We start from the raw sequence: 22,552 nt of genomic DNA on the forward strand, positions 1-22,552 counted from the left end.
GCCATATCCAGGGTGTATCCGTTGGCTGGCACTACACGTGCACCACGCCCAGCATCTACTGAAGCCACAGACAGCACAAATGCTCAAAGACTCAAGAAGCGCGCTCGTGCCCTCAATGACCGAGAGCTTCTTGTGGCCCTTCACCAAAAGCAAGATAGGCATCACGACTGGCTAAAGCGTCAGATGAAAAGCCTCTTGGTGGATGTTAATCGTCTTCGAAATCTTGCCACCAAGAATGCTTTCGTCACTCATGAAACCTGTCGTCGTACATGGAAAGGGCTCTCAATGATGTGTACTGAAGCTGAACTTGAAGAGGATGGCTTCACTGAGCGCTTCAAGTTTGACACCACACCTCCTAGAAGGGCTGTGATGCGAAACACACCATCACTTGAAGACTCTGAGTTTTCTTCATCTGCTGCCACAGTCACTGCCAGAATAATTGATGAAGAAGACGATGCTACATCACCGCCACCTGCTTCAGCACCTCCAAGCTCTTCTGCACCGCCAAACAACTCCAACGACCCTGCTGCTCCTGGAAACGAGTAGACACTCTATGTCTTCAAACCTTTTTGGTCCTTGCTGACAAAAGGGGGAGAAGCATATGGGTTTATAGTCTTCAAGCGGGTCCATATGGGCGGGTGCTTTATGTTTTGCTATATTTTGCTTCGTGCTTACAACTCTCGTTTTTGCTTCATTTGGTTCTTTGAGTTGTAACACTAAAACTCGATGGTCGTCTGCTACTTGTTTGCCACCCTGTTTTGCGAAGATAAATTCCGCATGTGCGACGATAAATTCCGCACTTATCTCATTCCGCAGACGTCCATTTTCCATTATGCATGTCATTATCTTCATATACCTTCACATGCATAGTGGATTGTCATCATAAGTTGAAGTGGATCTCCACAAGAACAACCTGCCATGTGCATTTGCATTCCAAAAGCAAATTAACTTATATGCACATCTTCAGGGGGAGCCCTTGCAACTTATGAAGACAATTCCCTATCCTTTACAATTTCACAGACTATATTCCCCGTTGAAAACTTCAACTAGTTTGTCATCAATCACCAAAAAGGGGGAGATTGTAAGTGCATCTAGTGCCACCCCTAGTTGGTTTTGGAGTATTGACGACAAACCTAGTTGAGGGACTAATGTGTTTGTGAGAATTGCAGGATAACACATGTAGAAGTCCCTCATTGATTCGGTTTTACTACCAGAGATGACCCCTAAAAATGTATGAAGACATTGAAGCCAAAGGTGGTATATGAAGATATTCACATTGAAGACTATGACAAAAGAAGACACGTTATGAAGCCTATGGAGCTCGAAGACTTAGATCTTTCGTAGTTCTTTTTCTTTTGTGTTGAGTCATAGGAACCACCGCACTGTTAAGTGGGGTCCAGGAGAACCAGTCAGAATGACTGAAGTGATGCCTAAATCAAAAACCTATGTCTTTTAGTGAAGACAATGAGAGCGAATCTTGTCCAGAGCCGGACAAGTCAGCTTTGCTTTTAGCCCAAGTAAAGTTGCCATGAGAGTTTGAAATCTGACCGTTGAGACACGTGTCAGTTCCTTAGTGACCCAGGGTCATTTCGGACAAATCAGGTCGGGTTGCCAAGTGGCTATAAATAGCCCACCCCCTACAACCATAAACGGTTGGCTGCTCAGATTTCAGTGCATGGCTTTTGTCGTTTGAGAGCAACCCACCTCGAAGCCTTTGAGAGAAAATTTCTAGCGAGGAGAAAAGCCCTAACCACCCAGAGCCAGAGAACATTGGGCATCACTTAAGTCTTCTTGTCTGTGTGATCTGAAGACTTATTACACTTGAGGACTGTGAATCCTCCAGACGGTTAGGCGTCGCGTTCAGAGCATCCAAGAGACATTGTGGATTGCCAGTGAACGAAGTCTGTGAAGGTTTGGGAGTCTACCTTGAAGACTTACCAGAGTGATTGGGCGAGGACTATGTGACCTTAGCTCAAGGAGAATACGGTGAGGACTTGGTGTCCTGAGCTGCGTGTTCAGGACTGGGTGTCCGGGACTGTGTGTCCTAAGGTTTAAATACCTAGCTGCTCCAACCAGACGTACAGTTGTCACAGCAACTGGAACTGGTTCAACACATCATTGTCTTCAACGAGTCACTAGTTTCATCTTCACTTCCTTTTTCTTACTGTTACTCATTGTGAAGCCATTGCATGCTTGCTCTATCTTTTGTGTTCACAACGTGAATGTATGATCTGTTTGGCTTCATAACTTCTTCCTATCTGATCTTTATTACACTGCAGCTGTTTGTCATTGTGCTTTCACTCTATTGAATACTTGACCATGGCTGGCCTAGTGTAATCTAACTTCCGCTGCATAGTAATAGGCATAATCTTTGCTGTTTGTCTTCATAACTCCCACGTTTTGAAGACTTTCATAAAAATCGCCTATTCACCCCCTCTAGTCGATATAACGCACTTTCACATTGTCGTTAGCATACTTTTGACACACGACGCTTATTGGGCCATCGGCATACCACAGACACGCACCGCTTATAGAAGCCGTCAGCATATATGCCATGTGTTGTCACCTGGTAACTTGGTACCAAGGCTATGGCGACGGCAAAGCCGTCGGCATAGTTTTTGTCATTTTTTTGCCTGTTTTGCTTCTGCCCTGCAAATGAAAATAGCTACATGCCCAAATATATGCATACAGGGGCGGAGCTAGGATTTGGATATGAGGGGGGCGACGTATATGCCGGGTAATAGAAAAAAAACTACATTTTTATCAATGGATTTGCACTCACATATGTTTGAGCTGGAAGCAATGGACTTGAAAAAGGGAATCTATTTTCCTTGTATTCTTTCTCCTCATATTTCAATCATTGAAAAATTAAACAGAAGAGCGACACTAGATTTCTAAATTAGAATCTGCCTTATCAAATTAGTAAATTAAACTATTTTCTTCAAAGGAAGCAAAACATTGTCAAAATTACAATACAACGGTGACATACCTTGATTCCTTGAAGTTGAATTTGATCTGTTGTTGTATGATACTGGTAAATCACACAAGCAGTCGTTGTCTCGTGGACTCCGATGGATTCAATCGCCGTGAAGTGGACTGCCCTCTGCCGGTCTTCCCTATCAAGAAGCGAGGGGTGGCGGCGCATGGCGATACGGAACCTCCAGAATGACACGAATGAAATTACGAGGAGGGCAGATCAATAGGAAAGTAACTCTCCTCGCCAAATGGTTGTTTGAATTACTGACCGAAAATGGTGTATGGCAAACCCTCCTGAGGATGAAATATGTGGGCTCCAAGGCGGTATCCCAAGTATACTGAAAGCCTGGGGATTCTCACTTTTGGGCGGGTCTAATGGCTACGAAGAAATATTTCTTCTCCTATGGATCCTTCTCGATTAAGGACGGCTCGGAAATTAGATTCTGGGAGGACAAGTGGCTAGGAAATGCCACACTCCGGGAACAATATCCGGCTCTATACAACATTGTGCGTCACAAGGGTGATACTATTGCCACTGTAATGGAATCATTTCCGCCAAATGTGACGTTCAGAAGAGATTTAATTGGACCTAGACTCCAATCGTGGTACATCCTGCTTCAACGGTTGTCCACGGTGTAATTGTCACATGGGTCTGATGTATTTCGATGGAACCTACATGAGAATGAAAAATTCTCAGTGAAGTCTATGTATAGAGCGTTAATCCAGTCTGATGTGCCAGTTGATAATAATAAAAAGATCCAGAAGATGAAGATACCTCTTAAGAATAAAATATTTGCATGGTATCTTCGTCGCGGAGTCATTCTTACTAAAGATAACCTTATTAAGAGGAATTGGCATGGAAGTCCGCGATGTGTTTTTTGTCATCATGATGAGACAATAAAACATTTATTCTTGCAATGCAAATTGGCTCGGTCTATATGGTCAGTCATCCAGATAGCTTCTGGCTTGTATCCTCCTTGTAGTGTTGCCAATGTATTTGGCAACTGGTTACATGGAATTGATCACAGGTTTAGAACTCTTCTTAGGGTGGGAGCGCTAGCCGTTATTTGGTCGCTTTGGCTATGTAGAAATGATAAGGTTTTTAACGATAAAAGCACTTCTCTAATGCAGGTTATCTACAGATGTACCGGGACTCTTCGTTTATGGTCCTTTCTACAACGCGTGAAGAATCAAGACCTATTTACGGAGGTTTGTACACGATTGAAGGATACGGCGAGGGATACTTTTATCCAACATGGATGGCAACATGATCATAGGATTGACCCACCTCCGCTTTAGGCGTTATACAAACTCTATATTTGTATTCCGCCTATCTATTTTTCGTTCTTGCAGAGGACTTTGTGTGGCTGTGTGCATCTTAGTTATGCAGAGACTGGGTGTAATGCTTAAACCTTTTAAGTAATAAAGCGCCCCTTTTCGAAAAAAAGTAACTAGGCCACGAGCGAAATTACGAGGAGGGTAGATCGATAGGAAAGTAACTGCTCGATCTCACGCCTGATCTTTTCTGACCTCTACAACTAACGATCAAGGCTCAAGCGGTGCTTTCCCATGTTTGGGCCTTTGGGCTAGAAAGTTGCCACGTTGGGCCATAATCAATTAGTATTAAACGACAAATGGCAATACACTTTATACGTACAAACTACTGATAAAACTAGCACGCTGCACGTACCAGTAACGAGATATTATAGGGGGGGCGACGCGATGGGGGGTGTTTGACCCCTGCTCGCACCCCCTGTGTCCGCCCCTACGCATAGCATCATCAAAACCACATACTATATCACATCGGATCCATCACATAGCCCCAACAAAGTCATGCATAGCATCAAATTCACCGCGGTCGTCCAAACGAAGTCACACATAGCATTAAAACGACATACATGTCACATCCATCACATAATTCACGACAAGTTGACATAGTCTTGTTTACATGACCCCATAGTAGCTCGGCAAGTTCACATAGCATAGAAAGACATACAAAGGCTAAAAGAAAGTCGACCAACAACCTTCAAGCACCACCAAAACCCAAAGTCCACCGACAAGAGCATCCTCATTACAAAATAAAGGACAACTGTTTAGCATGGCAATTGGTCTAGCTCTAAGTTTGTGGCTTGGCAAATGTTCTAACTATAAGTTGATTCATCTTGCGAGTAGGAGACTAAATGGAAGGGGCGAGCCACGGGTCGAGGGAGAAGCACTACAAAATACACATCCGCGACATTATGACCCGAACACAAATATTTTCTGTTAGAGCATCCCCAACAGGCGCACAAAAACTGTTCCGCACGCTAAAATTTGGGTTTTTTTGGGCGCCGGACAGCTCCAGCAGAAGCTGCAAAATAGTGCACGCGCAAAAAAGGATTGGGCACGCACTAAAAAGCGCTATCAGAACCTGCAAATTTAGGGCTCCGCACGCTAAAATTTGGGTTTTTTGGGCGCCGGACAGCTCCAGCAGAAGCTGCAAAATAGTGCACGCGCTAAAAAGCGCTATCAGAACCTGCAAATTTAGGGTGCCCGATTACGCACACTTCACAATTTGCACTACATGTTTTTTGGACGCGCGTTTTTGGCCATATGCTAAATCAATGTTGGTCTGGCGCGCTAAAACTATTTTAGCGCATGAAACTTTTATGCGCGCGTTGAAGATGCTCTTATGAAAGTGACACTTCCATGATAATAATTGTGAAAAAAATACGTATCGTCATAAATGTGGCAGACTCTACTTCTATGACAAAAAAATTATAATAGAAAATGGGTTTTTCATTCTGGTCGGGCTGGAGGCGGACCTGCATGACATTCCTTGGGCCGTTCATGACGTTAAAAATCATGGTAGAAGTGAGGGCGAGCAAATTTTCAGGGATTTCCTGATGTACATGTGGGTATATAAGCTATCATTTCCATTCGGTCCCAAAAGTATGGTTTGTGGTCGGTAAGAAAGTGTGATATAGGCAATCATTTCAGTAGTTTTTCTCATTTTTGAAAACCTGCAACAGTGGACATATTATAAAGTTGAGATGGCGTGTAGTCCCACTCCCATACAGCCGCGCGCAAAGGCAGGGTCGATGGGATTGCACGCACCTACGCTCTAGCCATTTTGTAGTATTCTGCTGGTAAAAAGAAGAATATCAGTAGCACGGTAGCACACCATACCAGCAGGCCACTTCTCCCTCTTTCTCACACCATCTCTTCTCCAACATGGTCTTCTTCGCCCTCCCTTCCACTCAAACATGTCCGAGTCATCTGGCCGCAGCAGCTGCGGGTGCTCGATGGACCTGAAAACCCCTCAGTTATGGTGAAGGGCAACACAAACCAGAATTGCATTGCGGTCGTGACGTTGCATATATCCATAGAGAAATGATGACTGTACCACGAGCTGTAGCTTACTCAAAGTAAACCTGAACAAAAGATTTTGCTATTGATCCATCAGCCCACGAGGATCTGCGATGGGTCCAAAACACAAAAAAAGGAGGCTCTGGCTGGCACCAAAATCACAGTCTGCAGCACACGAGAAGTGGCACCGCATGTCACAAAAAACACGGCCGGCAGCACAGATAGTATCGTGTTGGTCGTCCATCACTCGTGTCAAGCCCACATGCGGCGCTGCATCATGTTCTTGGCTCTTCGTCACCGATCTCGGGAGAGGGAGCTCGCTGGCTGCAGCATAGGGTTAAAACCTCACCGCCACTCTCGCCCTAATAACCGCTGCCCCAAGCAGGGCGACCGTCGCCGAGAGAGAGGCACAGGGATTATTTTCTCCTCAACATGCTCCAGCTCCACACTAGCACCTGTAGGAACCTGAATGGCAACCATGTAACAGACAAAGTGTGGTAAATTTTCGTGTTTTGATCCTTTTCTGAAACCTATTCGAGATTTGACCCTAGTTTGAAAAAAAATCCAAGATCTGACCCTTTTGCTACCGCCAGAGTCCATGGCGGTAGGGTCTAACAGCCTACCGCCAGGGACTTTGGCGGTAGGAAACACCGCTACCGCCAACAGGCTGGCGGTAGCCTGCACAACCCTACCACCAAGGTGCTTGGCGGTAGGCACGAGCACGCACTGTGTTCAATACTTAAGAGGTTTTTGGCGGTAGGGCATGCAACTCTACCACCAGGGACCTTAGCGGTAGGCTGTTATACCCTTCCGTCATGGTCCCTGGCGGTAGCAAAAGGGTCAGATCTCGAAAAAATTTCAAACTAGGGTCAAATCTCAAATAGGTTTCAGAAATGGGCCAAAACACGAAATTTAGCCACGAAGTGTATGGATCTCGATGGCAGTAGGCAGGAGGCAGTAAGAATAATATTTCTTTTCATGTCGTAGTAGAAAGCTGAGTCATTTATTTTGAAACGGAGGGAGTATATCAGAATATTCACATGCTACGAAATGTGCAACATTGTTCCTAGCACATATGTCTATGGAGAAAAGGCAACCATGTAAGAGACAAAGCGTATGGATCTCGATGGCAGTAGGCAGTAAGAATAACATTTTTTTCAAGTCGTAGTAGAAAGTTGAGTCAATTTATTTTGGAACCGAGGGAGTACATCCGAATATTCACATGCTACGAAATGCGCACCATTGTTCCTAGCACATATGGCTATGGAGAAAACAGAAAAGGCAACCATGTAACAGACAAAGTGTATGGATCTCGATGGCAGTAGGCAGGAGTAAGAATAACATTTTTTTAGGTCGTAGTACAAAGTTGGGTCACTTATTTTGAAACGAAGGAGTACATCAGAATATTCACAAGCTACGAAATGTGCACCATTGTTTCTAGCGCATACGGCTATGGATAAAAGGCGTCGGGAAATTTCTGATAGATTTGAAAGAACAAAACATAGGGTTTGTGCCTAATGATGAAATTGTGCCAAAACAGAGTGCTTTATGAGTGTGAGAATAAAAAATTAAAAGAAATGATCCTGCATGATAGTAGTGAGGGATTTCATTTTTAGAATAATAGCAATGAAGAAGAAAAAAATTGTGGAGGGAATGTCGGTGAGGATTAGGTATAGAAGGATGGGAGAGCGACAAGTCATAGACAATTGCAACGCTGTGGGACGCCTTGGTCCGGGCTTTTTAAGGTAGGCCTTGATCCAACTAGGGGCGTTCTTTCTCCATTCTATCTGCATGGGCCCAATGCTTTATTCACATTCTTCCATTGTATGCAGACCCTGGGATTGAACACCATCACAGTCACCTCAAAAAGAAAAAAGAACACCGTCACAGATTACATCATCGGGTACTTGTACCCTGGACAACCCATCGTGAATATGTGCTTCAAGGTATAAGGTTATATCAGCATGCACCAATCTCTGATGATTTTGCAAGATTTTAAGTTGAGCCACAACATGAAGATTGCCCCAAGAACCATGTTTATAGCTCAGGTAAGCTCCACTAAGCCATATACATAGTTTATCTCTCATTTCCACTCCACAAGGCCACATAAGACTTGTTCTATTGTGATAATAAGCAACAACCTCCTCGAAAAAATGTCAGGTGGCCGGAACATCGGTTGCAGCATTTGTGTACTACCTCCGTCCCGGTGTATAAGTCATTCGCGTAGTTCTAGGTCGATAATTTAACTATCTAAATATGTATTATATGTGACAAAAAATATATATTTAGAAACTACATCCGTGTGGAAATCTAGTGGTATACTTTTCATGACATATAACGCATATTTAATTCCTCAAATCGATGACCTAGAACTACGCGAATGACTTATACACCCGGACGGAGGGAGTACCTTGGAACGACATGGTGGCTCATGGACACAATCCCCAACGTTAACGTCTGCAACATTGAGCTTCTCTCTACAGACAACCCTTGGACGTGCCCCAGGGGTCATGTGTCCTATGATGCGTCAGTCATATACTCATATGAGGTCTTATTGGCCCATGCAGAATATTCAGCGTCATGGGAACTTACTCGGCAGTGGACCAGCTCTTCTTGGGGGGGACATTCCCAAGCCAAAACTGGATCTTACTCATAAACATGCCTGTTATGATGGGTTGCACCGTCAAGATGCCTCCTGGCACTACGATCGACGTGACTGGTGGGAAGGACACAATTATCTGCTCTCGGGTGCACTACGTGCAGGTTTGGCATTCATTGTTGTCTTAATTTACTTGTTCCTAGGCTTGGAGAACATCAGTTTCAACTGGTGGGACAATGACTTAGATGGATGACCCCCTAGCTTCTGCCCCCACTGCTAAAGGTATAGTTGTCAAGGGGTGCTCATTGTACAACCGAACATTTTCTCGTGAGGTGCATAGATCCCGAAGAAATTTGGAAGTGTGCAAGCATACATAAATGTACATAATAAATGTTTATTCAAGCTTTCTAAAATGAGAACTAGTGTTACTTCTATTGTTCAAAATATCAAAATGGCTCAAAAAGGGAGCCTTAGTAGTAACTGCCTAAAGAACAATTTGAGTGCCAAAAGGTTTTTGCTGCCAAATTAATTGTTGTTCCAGGTTGTAGAAGTACTGCTTCCTTGATTCTTTCAAAACTAGTAAAAATGTTGATTAGTAGGTATTTGAAAGTACTAAACTGCTATTATTTCCCATGAGGGGTATGGGACTAAACATTGATTTTTTTTCCAGTAACTCGACCGAGTTGGCTGTTAGCAACTCCCAAGCACTTCACTACTCATGTGCCCCCTATCTACGCAAACACTATATCTTGCCTGGTGCGGGGGCTACATCGCGCTAGCCTACATGCGTTGAGAGATGGGCCGCCATAATGCCGTATTTTCTTTCATTTTATGACAATGTAGCATGGATCGGAGAAATGTTATGTTTTTTTTTTGCTTCTAGTATGCTCTCAGTTGCCTCAGTAAGTTATCTCTTCGGCTTCAAGTGAGGAGGGCAAATTGTTTGACCAACAAATGCCTCACTAGTTCCACAAGTCCCGTTCTCTATAAAGTAGGAGATTCGTTCTTTTTTCTAGATATCCTCTCTTCTTACTCCTCAAGTCCCTATCGCAAGACCAAGTGGACCTCATGCTACATAAGACTCACAACAGATCTATCTAATGGCACGACTGGTTGTCGGATGTGATCTATTCTTGTGTCACATTGCTTTCTTTCATCTCCCTCCATTTGATGAATATTATTTTAATGTACAATGACATTTTCTAATACGGGTTGAACATATTAATATGTGATGAATACTTTTTAGTATACGATGAATGTTTTTGCATTACATGTTTAGATTTTTCTGAAATACATAATGAATATTTTTTTGATAGATGATAACATTTTCTGAACACAGGTTGAACATTTTCTTAATACACGATGAACATCTTTAGATTACAGGATTAACATTTTCTGAAATACATGATGAATATATTTTTAATGCTTGATAACACTTTTTTGTTACAGGTTGAACCTTCTCTTAATACACGATGAACATTTTTTAGTACATGATGGGCATATTTTTAATATGCGACTAGCATTCTATAAATACGTGATGAACACTTTATGAGTATGATGAGCATTTTTTGAATACACAGTGAATATTTCCTAAATATACAACAGACATTTCTCAAATACTAGATTAACATTTTTTTAAACACGTGACGACCATTTCTTATGTCGCAGTGAACTATATACGGATGTGCGATGAACATTATTTTTCTTAATACGTGGTAAAACTTCTTTTAGTACATGGTGAAAATTTTCGAATACATGATAAATATGTTTGTGTATATAGATAAATATAATTTTTAAATATGCAAATATTTGTTTATTTAAAAATTAGCAAACTAAATGTTAAAAATATATGTGCGAAACAAATGTTTTACACGCATGTTTGTCTATTTTTCTTGAGAGTGCATACGCACGTTGTCTTTTTTCACTTAATAACAAACTTGTTAGAAAACAATATTGAAGAATAAAAACAGGCGCGTCTTTTGTCTCTCTTATATCGAGACACAGGTATGCTGAGTGAGACGGCCGAGGAGCGTTAGTTCACTAGTTTCTTTTCTTCTTCTTTTTATTCTTTTACCTTTTATTTGTAGTTTGAGACATCTAAGATCATATATTACAAAAATTAATTTACTTCATTTTTACAAAAAATGTTCACAGCGATTATGAAAAATGATAACCCAGTGTAAAAAGTTGGTCAGCATAAATTTAGAAAATATTGATAGCATCCATAAAAATGTTTGTGACATTAAAGAAAATCCACGAGTTTGAATAAATGTACGTCACATTTTTAAAAAATGTTTTCACAATGTAAAACCATGTCCATATAATTCCAATTAAAATAATTACCATTCATAAATATATTCAAGACTTTCCAAGAGATGTTCTTGACATTTTGAAATTTGCATATAAAATGTAACAGATGTTGGCATAATTGAAAAAATTACTATTCGAAAAAATAATGTTCCAATGTGTATTTGAAAAACATTTAACACGTACATGGAAAAATATTGAAAACCATGTATTTGAAATACTGTTAATCATTTTTCTTAAAAATGTTAGATGTGTATAAAAATTATTTTAGATGTATACCATAAATTTAGGAAAAATAGACATAAAAAGGTTTAATATCTATAGAAAACTTCTAGTATATGCAAAAAATGTACAATGTATATGGAAAAAGTCGACATGCGATGAATGTTTTTAAAAAAGAAACTAACAAGAAAATAATAATTAAAATTATTTTTTAAAACATAAGAAAATCGGTGAAAACCAAAGAAACAAACAAACAATACAAAAATGGCAGGGGAAAAAGGAAAAACCAAGACTAAAAAAGATAGCCACCGAGAAAAAAAACTTGCCGGAGAACTACATTACCGGTCCGTCCAAGTATCGGTGCCAGTGACGAGACGGAGATGCTTCTCGGAATAAGCAAACATAGCTCCAACGAATACTCCAGTGCTCCATGTTATGGCTCTGGCCCATGCGTCGATGTGCTCTGTAGGGGAGTCCATCCTACAGCTTGCAGCAAGCGAGCTATAGACGATCTAGGTTGGAGGGGCTTGCCAACAAGTGGTAATAATCCACGATGGAGCTATGAGGAGAGACTTGCCACTGATAGAATCGAACTAGGTTGGAGGGGCTCGGCGTCGCTGCAATTTGGTGCAACAACTATACTCACTTATTGTTAATCAGAAGGTGTGAGCCCACCAAACAATTTCTATTTTCCTGCAGTCGCCTCGCTGGAGTATGTGGTTTTTCTCTCCCGCAAGACGCTATGTGCTGGACTGGTTTAGTTTGCCATTATTTTCTTTCTCATTTTAGTTTTTATTATTTTCTTTTTTGCTCTTTCTTTATTCATTATATTTTTTTGTTTTCGTTTTTCTTCATGTTTTTTGAAAAATGCTCATAGTGTACTTACAAAGGTTCGTCATTGTATTTTTAAAAGTTTGTCATGTTTAGTTTTTTAAATACATAATGAAAATTATTTAAATACACATCTACCACTTTTCAATACACAATACATATTTTGTTAGATTATGACAGGCAAATCGAACAACCAAGAAAGAAATCAACACAGCGAGACATGAGATTTTAACGTGGAAAACCACTCCAAGGCGAATGGAGAAAAAAAAACCACGGGCGCCAGCCAGCAAACTTCACTATATCAGTAGAGGGTACAACCGCAAGGGATTTATAACCGATCACCTTATCCCGTGCAGTGGCTTACAAGAGGTATATATATAATATCAGTGACCTCTGGGCTCCCGGTGATGGGCAGGAGCTCCGCTCCGCTCGTCATTTGTATTTATACTTGAATTTGGATCACAACATAACAAGTCTTTGAATTGCACCATGAAAATTTTTAAATACACATTCTACAAAATTGTAAGGCAATGAACATTTTTGTAATAGGGGTCACACATTCAAAAAACAGATCATTGAATTAAAGAAGTGTTAACAGATTTTTAAAAATGTTCATGCCTTTTCAAAACAAATGGTCGTGTTTGCAAGAACATAATTTCAGAAAAGAGTCTTTGGACTTACAATGACTGTCGTTTTATCAAAAAAAAATGTTTCTGATATGTATATTATATAAAAATATTTATAGATATCCATGTACAAATATATGTTCTTGTTTAAATAAATGTATTCTGTAGGTAAGATGGGTGTCATATGCGTAAAATATTGAGACAAAGAAAAAGAACAACAATGTAATAAAAAGAAGAAGAAAAAGTCGGCTGTTCGTGTCACGTGGGAGCGAATGGTTGCTGGAATGAAAAATAGAGGACGATACCAATCCAGAGGGAGGCAACGAGAGAAAAACCACTTGGTGGGCGAGTCACGTGGAAAAGTATGCATGTGAGCGCTACGCAAACTCTTTTAATCTTTCAGAAATAATCTAAGAAACCAGTTTTTTAAAAGGGAACTTATTTGAAAACCGAAGGTAAAAATCTTAAAAATCGCTCGGGATGAGCCTCCAGGCAGCGACGAAGTGGGCTGGCCCATAGATGAATGCTCTCTGTGATTATACTCCGTTTTAATGCACAATGTATTAAATAGGAGGTAACGGTACGTAATAGAGAGACAGCGACGAGGATCTTCTTTCCCTCCTCGAGAGGTACTCCCTCCGTTCCTAAATATTTATCTTTCTAGAGATTTCAACAAATGACTACACACGGGAGCAAACTGAGTGAATCTACACTCTAAAATATGTCTACATACATCTGTACGTTGTGTCCATTTGAAATGCCTAGAAAAATAAATATTTTGGAACGGAGGGAGTATTATATAACTGGGCCGTTCGATTTCGAGTATACTATACATTGTCATTCGGCTGGCTTTTTCTTTCATCAATGTCTTCATGGTATTTTCTTTCGTCTCTTTGTTTTCAGTCTCTCCAATCTTCATCAATATCAGTTTTGTCACCATACTTTAAATGCCACTATTTAAACTAATAATTTTGAAAGTTGTTCCACTTGATTTTTTATTTTCTCCTTTATTTTCTGTTGAACTCCTTTTTCCTAGTTGATTGAATAACCTCACAAGAATTTTTTATTTCTTTCTTCGTCCATCTACGTCTTATTTTATATTCTTCCTTTTAAGAAATTTTCATATTTTGTAAAACAATGCTCATAAAATTAAGAAAATGTCACAATTTTTAAAATATTCACAAAATTTAAAACAAGTTCACAAATTAGGAAATGTTCAAATTTTCAACAAAATATGTTCACATATATCTATTGTTCTATAGTTTGTTATAGAAAAATGTTCACAAACTATTTAAAATGTGTTCACGATTTTTAGAAAAAGTCTATTTTTTATATGCTGCATTTTCGAAAAATGTTCACTCATTGGTTTCAAATTTTACAACAAGATCGAGACATTTTTAAGATGCTACTACTTTTTATATTTTAGGAAAAAATCTTATAAACTGTTCTTTAAAGAAACCGGTTAGAAAAGCAAAAGAAAAATAATAATCATGTCAAATAAATATATCGGGACGAGCATCCAGGCAGCGACGAGGTGCGCCGGCCCATAAATGAAGGCTCTCTGTGATTGTACACCATGTTGACGCACAATGTGTCACATCGGAGACCCTGGTAGTGTCGAGGCAACGACGAGGAGGAACTTTGTTCCCCCTTGGCTGGACCATATATGAGGGCTAGAGCTCGAGAGGTACTATATAATTGGGCAGTTCAATTTTGAGTACACTACTTTTCCGACAAGGGGAATATATTAATATCGTGGAGATACCAATTACACCCTGCCTCTACAACAACACAATATCGCAAAGACATTACGGATGCACATAGCCAAAAGACAAAAAAAATAGACAAAAAGAAAGAAAGATCCTGCTACAGTGATCAATTCCTTATAGCTGCAACACGAACCACCACCTATACAACACCCGAAGTCCAAACTCTCCAAAAACGATGCCTCCAAGAAGGAAACAGTGCACATGCACCGTCATCGTCCGATCCTAGATCTTAGGTTTTCACCTTGAAAAAGATCCGCGTTCTCAAAACAATGCTTTCAACAGGTTCACTATGTTGTGGCTTTCAGCCAGACTTCTCTTTCCTTTTTTGGGGGTTGGGGGGGGGGGGGGGGGGGGGCTATCTGTTTCTAGGGGCTTTTCTTTCCTCTCTTTATTTCTGTTTTCTCCTATCTCCACCAATAGCATTTTGTCACCATCTTTTAGGTGCCACTGTTCAACTGATAATTTAGAAATTTGTTCCACTTGATATTTAGTTTGTTTTTCTATGCTCCATTTTTTTTTAGTAAAACTCTCCTTTTCCAGTTGGATAACTTCACAAGCATTTCGTGGGCATGTGTTGATTTTTGATGTGATAGTTTGAACTAACATTTCCTGTCCCAATCCAATCCAAGTATCAATCCATTCCTATCCTAAAAAAAAGTATCAATCCATTCCGACCAAATCCACTTAGATTACCAGCTTTCCACGTGACCATCTTTTTTTTTGCGGGTATCGACGTGTACGCACGCATCTATTCCTTTCACTTTGTATTTCCTCCATCCATATCGTGTCGACAGTTACCGGGCCAGGTCCCTGTCGGCCGACCTCTCAACAGCGACATCTCACCCGCCACACGGCGCACTACGGCTCACCCACTTGGACCACCACTCCGCCTATAAGTTGAAACTCACCCTGACCGAGAAGAAACCAAAGATCGGTGAAGGACGGTGCGAGCGCGCTGAGGACCAAGGCGAAGATCGTGTGGGCCAAACTGGCAGAGAAGACGGAGGCCGCGACGTCGAGGTCGCACGACGAGCGGCAGCTGGCGCATGAGCGCGGCAGGGCCAAGGTCGCCGCCGCGGAGGCGCAGCTTCACCAGGAGAAGGTCGCGCATCGGGAGGCCGCCATGGAGCACCGCCTCCACAAGCACGCCGGCGTCGGCGGCCACAACCACAAGCACGGCGCCGGTGGCGTGCACTGATATATAGCAGGGGCGTGGCGCCCCTAGGTGGCTAGGTGGCCGGCCACCGTGTGATCTCCTCTATTTTTTTAGCTGATGTATGTACTACTACGTACGCGTGTCGTGTTTATTTGGTTATAAGTTGTCTTGGTGTGCTATGTGATTTTATTGACGTTATCGGCGTTTGAATGATCGACTAATTGAAAAAACTATTTCTCTTCTTTTCTTGATGTCTTTATTTTGTTAATATTTGTTCATTATTCACTTCATCTCATGTCCATGTTTTTGCCTCCATACAATAAATAAACTAGTTCCTCAAGGGAGCTACGGACCTAGGCAGCAAGCAAACTATTACGTTCCCCATGTAAAGCAAAATTCTGGTATAGGTCAAGGTCATCTTGAACCCTAGAATCTAATATGGTGGTGTGGTGGTGATGACATTATTGGAAATCCAACTTCCAAAGTTTCAATAGAATTATCGCCTTTTTGACTACAAGGCTAGTACTATCATCTCGTCAGTCAATGTTGAAGCACGCCACATCAATGGCTCATTCGCCTCACCCTTTCCTTTCTCCGCCACCTTGGAAGCCCCTACTATGCCTGATGACTCATGTTCCTCCTCGTCAACCGCATGGAGGGATCTGATTGTTCCTCAAGCGCGAAGGGTGTCGACGATAGATGTGGTGGATCTGAAGAGGAGGTAACCAAGGGAACGACAAAGGAACACACCATGATGAAAGCACTGAGAGTGCAGTAACTCTTGGATGCGGGTGAGGCGCGCCGGCAGAAGCCGTGATTCTATCTCGCTGATATCTGAGCACCACTAGGCAAGGGAAGCATGAGAAAGAAGATGAGAGCGACATGAGTATGGGTAACCTAGCCCTCTCTCTCCATGTTTGTCTTATAGGCAGAAGGCCGAAACATCACTTTGTTTGGGATGCCATTTGTTGGTCAGGACTGACCGGTCAAGACTGCGGCGTGGCAAACAACGTCAGCTATGTCTCAGTTCGTTAGTCCTTCTGTCGGTGTCATGCGGCACACAATTCCTCTTCCAAAAATCGCCTATTGGTGGAGTGGAGATCGTGGAAATATTTTTCCCACGATCTTCTGGCCAGATGCAGGCCCATTATTCAACCACTAAAATTCCTTCTCGGGTAGCTCCCCATCGAGCAAGAAGAGACTTAACAAGCCCATGTAACCTTCTGGCAGGAGGGTTGCAAGACATTCGGGGGCTACTATCAAAGGAAGTGCCATTCGGGCACGCTAAAGTAGGAGACTCAGGTCATCCATGGCCAAGTACTGAGTCAGCTTCTCGAGCCCAGCTGTAGATGAAGGAAGACAACAACTTGCAAGCATGGACGTGGTAAGACAACATCGCACGACACGGTTTGATGGGATCAAAGGGCGCCAACCCGCCGACAGTATGCCCCGACCCATGTAACCCTAGCTTGACCAAGTATATAAGGCAAGCTAGGGATCTTTTTGAAGGATCCAACAAATTCTAGATCATCCTAGATATAAGGTTCTCCTACCACCATCTTCCCCTCCACCACCAGCCGAGGACTTGTAAATTGTAACCCAAGAAACGGATATCTTCGGCGATCCTCCGATCACCGGCGAGCACTTGAGCAATACAACCACTAAAGGTAGGTGTAGGGTCTTACCTCCTCCCAGAGGGTCCAAATTTAGGTGAACTCCATGTCTTGTGCCTTACCATTTCAATGTGCCGCTCACATACCCCTCTCTAAACAAATATGTCGTCACTTGACATCACGGCCAGTCTCAAAGCACCGACAACCAACGTGTGGAAACACGGGCTACACTAAACTTTGGATAGCGCGTCCTTTGTTCAGCCTATTTCTGAGGTGGCCGTGGCATTGTAACAACTGAACACCTGGTAATCTCTATTGTGTTGCCTTGATCGGTTGACCGATCTTTTAGGCTTTTGTAACAACTGAACACCTGGTAATAAAGTAAGGTTGCACGCATCAATCAACACAAAAGACCGGTGTCGTGCCACTAAAATGTATTCATTGTGCATATTATTACATAGTTCTTCCTTGCTACGATGTTCCATCCATTTTGTTCACTTCGCTCCGAAGTAGAAAGGTGCAACACAACTCTTCCCTGAATGCATGATACATGAAGAGCCAATCTTGTCTACATCGCCGCACGGTTGTGGTACTTGTAACGCCTGTCGCAGGCGAGGAAGTAGGCAAAGTTGAATGTCCCCACCGCCGCAAGCGTCCAGTAGACGTTGTCCAGCCTCCCGTGGTCTATGTTCTCCGGCAGCCACGCCGTGAACCGCGTCACCATGTCCATGAACATGGTGCTCGAGAAGAACCCCAGCGCGACGAGCATCGGCGCCATGGCCGTAGCCAGGCTCCGCAGCGCCTTGGGGAACTCCTGGTAGTAGAAGGCCATGTTGCCAGGAAAGTGCAGGGCCTCCCCGACCCCCGCGATGCCCATCGGGAACAGGAGCCACATCACGGACATGGGCACGCCGGGCTGCGCAAGCCTCCGGCGCTCCACTAGTGCGGCGGCGACCATGGCCCCGACGTTCAGCACGTGGCCAATGCCCACACGCTGTAGCGGGGTCGGTGGCGTGCCGCCGGTGATCTTGCGCCAGATAGGGAAGACGGCGCGGTCCAGGACCAGGGTGGCCAAGATGAACGAGACGCGGCAGCTGACGCCGACTGACCCCGCCGGGATGCTGAAGTGTGGTCCGACGGAGCGGTCCATGGCGAGCGCCTGCAGGACGATCATGCCGATCATCACGCCGATCGACATGAACAGCGGTATGCCGGATGACCACAGCGGGAAGACGCTGACGATGGCCTTGAGGTCCTCCACTTGCTGCACCGTGCACAGCCGCCAGGCGCCAGCTGACGCATCCCCGGACCCGGATGATTTGTCGCTTGTGGTGATCATGGCTGCTCGATTCAGAAATCTGCAACAACAAGGTCCCGCCGATGCATGATTCACCAATCCGGTGTCCTGTGTGGAAAGCAGCTACGGAGGAAATGCCACCTACGTACTACCTTACCTTAAGCTTTTACTTGGTGCCCCATCATCGGCCGAGTCCACGACGGCGCCGGCGCCCACGTTGTACTGCACACTGCCATGCGCGCCGCCGACTTTGATGCTACCCTTGCGCACGGCAGCCACGATGACGCGAGCCAGCTCTGTGTATGGGCTGGCCTTTGTCGCCGGCATCCGGTAGTAACACACGCCTAGAAGAAGCATGATTGTGCCGAATGCCGTCGTGGCGAGGCAAACACCAAAGCCCACCGCCCATGACACGCTGTCTTGGATGTAGACGATGGCTGTGTCGCCGAGCATGAAGGAGGCATAGAGGAAGACCAAGTACCAGTTGAAGAAGCTGTCCTTGTCGCGCGTGCTGCTGAACTGGTCCGCGCCCATCGTCGCGATGTTGAAACGTGTCCCGCCAGCGCCAATGGCGAGAAGACAGATGGCAGCGTACAACACGAAGAGTTGCCCGGGGGATCCTTGCTGGCACTCAGCAGGCGACAATGTGCAGTGTGGCGGCCGCAGCGATGGCAGCGCCGCAGTGAGCGTGAACAACACAAAAGCCTGTACAATTACATTGTGAAAAACAATATTATTAACAAAAAAGATGATCATTTGCCATGGACTGCCGGGCTCAAGTGCATGAGAAACAGTTTTGTTGCAGTGCTTCAATTTTTCTGTTGCATAAAAGGGCAGAGAATGCTGAAAACAACTAAGGGCTCATTCTGTTTACATGGTTTCCTAATCAAGGGAACATAATTTTTTTAAATCATATAGGAATACTCCAAAATCTTACAAATCGAATGATCCCTATGTAATTCAGTCTAGGGATTGTTGCATTCATTTGTGGTGATAAGGGACTGATGGTGTTGCAAGCATATAAATGTTATTGTGCAGTCATGTTTCCTTATTGGTATGGCCAGATGTTGACAGTGTAAATGACGAATTGTTGACATGTTGCAAACATATGAACAAAATGTTGGCATCGTAAAAAAAACCTCTCGTCTTGTGCAAAGAGTGAGTGAGTTCTCACGCGCCTGAGAGTTTGCAGATCGATTTTGCACCACACAAAAAAATTATATAATAATCACTATAATGTTTCATGTCAACAGGACATGTATCTTCTCAAACCTCTCTAAACTTCAAAATATTTATGTGTAAAGTTCCTGGCAATCGTTTATTCACATTTGGATATGAAATGATCAGCGTATGCATCTTGAGGTAGTTGCACGAAAGAGAGTTTTCTTTTTTTTATGTGAGGAGCATGTGTCGCTATTTGTCATTATCTTCGGATAAATGTGAAGTTGTCATGCATGCACAATTCAAATGGTTATTTTGACAGATAGAGTGCGACATGTTTTTCTTGACATTACATTACATGGCAGGACCTTATGAATACTTTTGTTGCACATCGAACTGTGACTTTCTTTTTTAGAAGAAAAAATAAGAGTAGAATTCCACGGCAGATTACTCCCTCCGTTCCGTAATTCCTGTCTTGGTTTTAGTTCTTGAACTAAAACCTTAGTTCTTGATCTAAAACCACGACAAAAATTACGGAATTGAAGGGAGTACTTAAAATGAAAATGAATTATGCATAAGAAGGTTCAGAAAAGGAATATGACTAAGTAGGCGATGTCCACTAACATATTTATCTTAACATAGAACTATGCCAGCTCGAAGGGCCACCTCAACATGCGAGCATGCATGCAAAAAATCAAATATTTTAATCTATTATTTTTATATTCAATAAATATTCTATAATTCTATAATAATCATATGTATTTTCATTTTCTTGTTCTTACACTATTAATCCAAATATTCACATTCATATTCTTATCTTCTATATCTAAATAGTTAGCACCCACTAACCTATTGCCCTCAACATCCAAGCATGTCACCATATCATGGAACATGCATGGGAGAATGCCCACCTCAACATGCAAGCATGCATGATAATATTCATTTCATAATGCTATTTATATTGATTAATACCACTATAAAATAATCAACACAATAAATAATATGTATTTTATTTTTATTCTCATATTATTACTCTAAATATTCAGTAAATATTTTATAGTTACATAATAATATGTATTGCTAGCTAGTTTTTGTTTATATATTATTAATTCAAATATTCATATTTATATAACAAAATTTCATGGAAATATATTGCAAGCAATTCCTGTGGTAACGTGTGGTGTGTCATGTAGAGTTATAAGATGTGTTTCCGACGCTACTTATAGTTTGGCTCTAGGAAGGACCAGTGTGCCATGACGCTTGAAAAGTTGTTATCGTCTCTCAAAGTTGGTCGGAACGGAGTGCGACAAAATAATTCCGTAGGGTTCGGACCAGAACGTTGATGACGGCACCGGCGAGGATGACGGGGAAGCAGCCGAGGTAGGAGTCGGAGAGGACGGCGCCGGCGATGGGCACGAGGTTGAGGGAGCCGCGGACGACATTGGCGATCTGCGCGGCTTTGACGCCGTCCACGTGGTACTCCTTGAGCAGGTACACCAGCATGTTGCTGGTCGTCCCGTTGACGGCCAGACCCAGCCCCAACATGGTCGCTGCATCCATGGTTTACGCACCATGGAGTGAGTGAGAGTGACCATGAAAACACGGATAGAGAGAGACACAGAGAGGCTGCATTCACTTACCAACTATGAAGGGGAGAGTGATCCATCCTCCTCGCTTTCCGCCTGCCTTCATTTGGGCTTCTTGATCCTCGAGGTACTGAGGTTTCGGGGAGCTGTCCATCTCTGGCTAGCTGTTGATCCTCCTACTAGTTGGTGATCTGGTCTCTGGAGGGCTGGAGATGCACGGTATATATACACATGGAAATGAGCCATGTTGCTGCTGGGCTGGGTACGTTGCTGGTGGTGTCAAAATAATGATAAACAAAAACACTCCGACGCCTGAGAGATTCCCAATCATACAAAGATGGAGCCGCGTCTGTCCGCATCGGGGTTGAAATGGCCGGAGGGCCCAGTTCAGTGACGAAAATGTTAGAGTTTTATTTTGCTGGGAGAAAAGTGAATGTTAACAGTGATGATATAGCAAGATGATGGCATGACTCTTGGTGCTCTGAAAATGCCCTTAAAATCTCATTCCTTGGACATTTGACATATGTCAGAGTCAGGATTGCACCCTGGCTGAATTCGCCGCTGTTGATTTTAACATCTCGTTTGTGTTGCTTTGTGTCATCAGTGGCTTGATAGAGTTGCACATGTCGGAGACTTATCTCTCAACACTCTTCCTGATGGTATAGTTAGGTCCCTTTCCAGCAATCGCAGATTTACTACAAAGACAATGTATGAGTGGTTAAAAAAAGATATTGTTGGGTCCCATTGGAAAGCTTGTCTCCCCCTGAAAATCAAGATTTTTTGCTTGCAATTATTTCAGAATGCTATTTTGACACATGATAATATGCGAAAAAGCAATTGGCCCGGCAATCCTTCATGTTCTTTATGTGATAATGCTGAATCTGCCAATCGCTTATACTTTACTTGTTCTCTAGCTCGCTTTGTTTGCAGGTTTTTTTGGAGAGGCTTTAGGGACTGATTGCTGCCCTACCAACTTAAGGCAAAGTTCTGCTTGGTTACATCGATTCCTTCCTGGAAATTTAGTGGAAATTTTATATGGTGTGCATCCCTGAAATTTGCTG

General features: G+C 42.7%; 2 protein-coding genes across 2 annotated transcripts; one reads left to right on the plus strand and one right to left on the minus strand.

The window, feature by feature from the left end:
• The first annotated feature begins 8,904 nt into the window (after positions 1-8,904).
• Positions 8,905-16,076, plus strand: LOC123152881 (uncharacterized). The gene is made up of 3 exons (XM_044572274.1): positions 8,905-9,087; positions 9,169-9,230; positions 15,609-16,076. Exons 1-3 carry the CDS (start codon positions 8,905-8,907, stop codon positions 15,874-15,876), a joined length of 513 nt encoding a protein of 170 aa, XP_044428209.1. The 3' UTR covers positions 15,877-16,076.
• Positions 16,077-17,866: 1,790 nt separating this feature from the next.
• Positions 17,867-21,678, minus strand: LOC123147086 (protein NRT1/ PTR FAMILY 2.3). The gene is made up of 4 exons (XM_044566326.1): positions 21,546-21,678; positions 21,238-21,455; positions 18,902-19,449; positions 17,867-18,805 (listed from the first exon to the last, which is right to left on the minus strand). Exons 1-4 carry the CDS (start codon positions 21,643-21,645, stop codon positions 18,016-18,018), a joined length of 1,656 nt encoding a protein of 551 aa, XP_044422261.1. The 5' UTR covers positions 21,646-21,678; the 3' UTR covers positions 17,867-18,015.
• Positions 21,679-22,552: the final 874 nt, after the last annotated feature.

This window comes from Triticum aestivum, chromosome 7A, assembly GCF_018294505.1.
Source record: "Triticum aestivum cultivar Chinese Spring chromosome 7A, IWGSC CS RefSeq v2.1, whole genome shotgun sequence".
Lineage (NCBI taxonomy): Eukaryota > Viridiplantae > Streptophyta > Magnoliopsida > Poales > Poaceae > Triticum > Triticum aestivum.

Coding starts and splice junctions, on each gene's coding strand:
- LOC123152881 (XM_044572274.1), top strand. CDS start 8,905: ATGGGAACTTACTCGGCAGTGGACCAGCTCTTCTTGGGGGGGACATTC. Junction 9,088..9,168: donor CTCGGGTGCACTACGTGCAG/GTTTGGCATTCA, acceptor ACAATGACTTAG/ATGGATGACCCCCTAGCTTC. Junction 9,231..15,608: donor GTTGTCAAGGGGTGCTCATT/GTACAACCGAAC, acceptor AAGAAACCAAAG/ATCGGTGAAGGACGGTGCGA.
- LOC123147086 (XM_044566326.1), bottom strand. CDS start 21,645: ATGGACAGCTCCCCGAAACCTCAGTACCTCGAGGATCAAGAAGCCCAA. Junction 21,456..21,545: donor CACTCTCCCCTTCATAGTTG/GTAAGTGAATGC, acceptor CCATGGATGCAG/CGACCATGTTGGGGCTGGGT. Junction 18,806..18,901: donor GCACCAAGTAAAAGCTTAAG/GTAAGGTAGTAC, acceptor TTGTTGTTGCAG/ATTTCTGAATCGAGCAGCCA.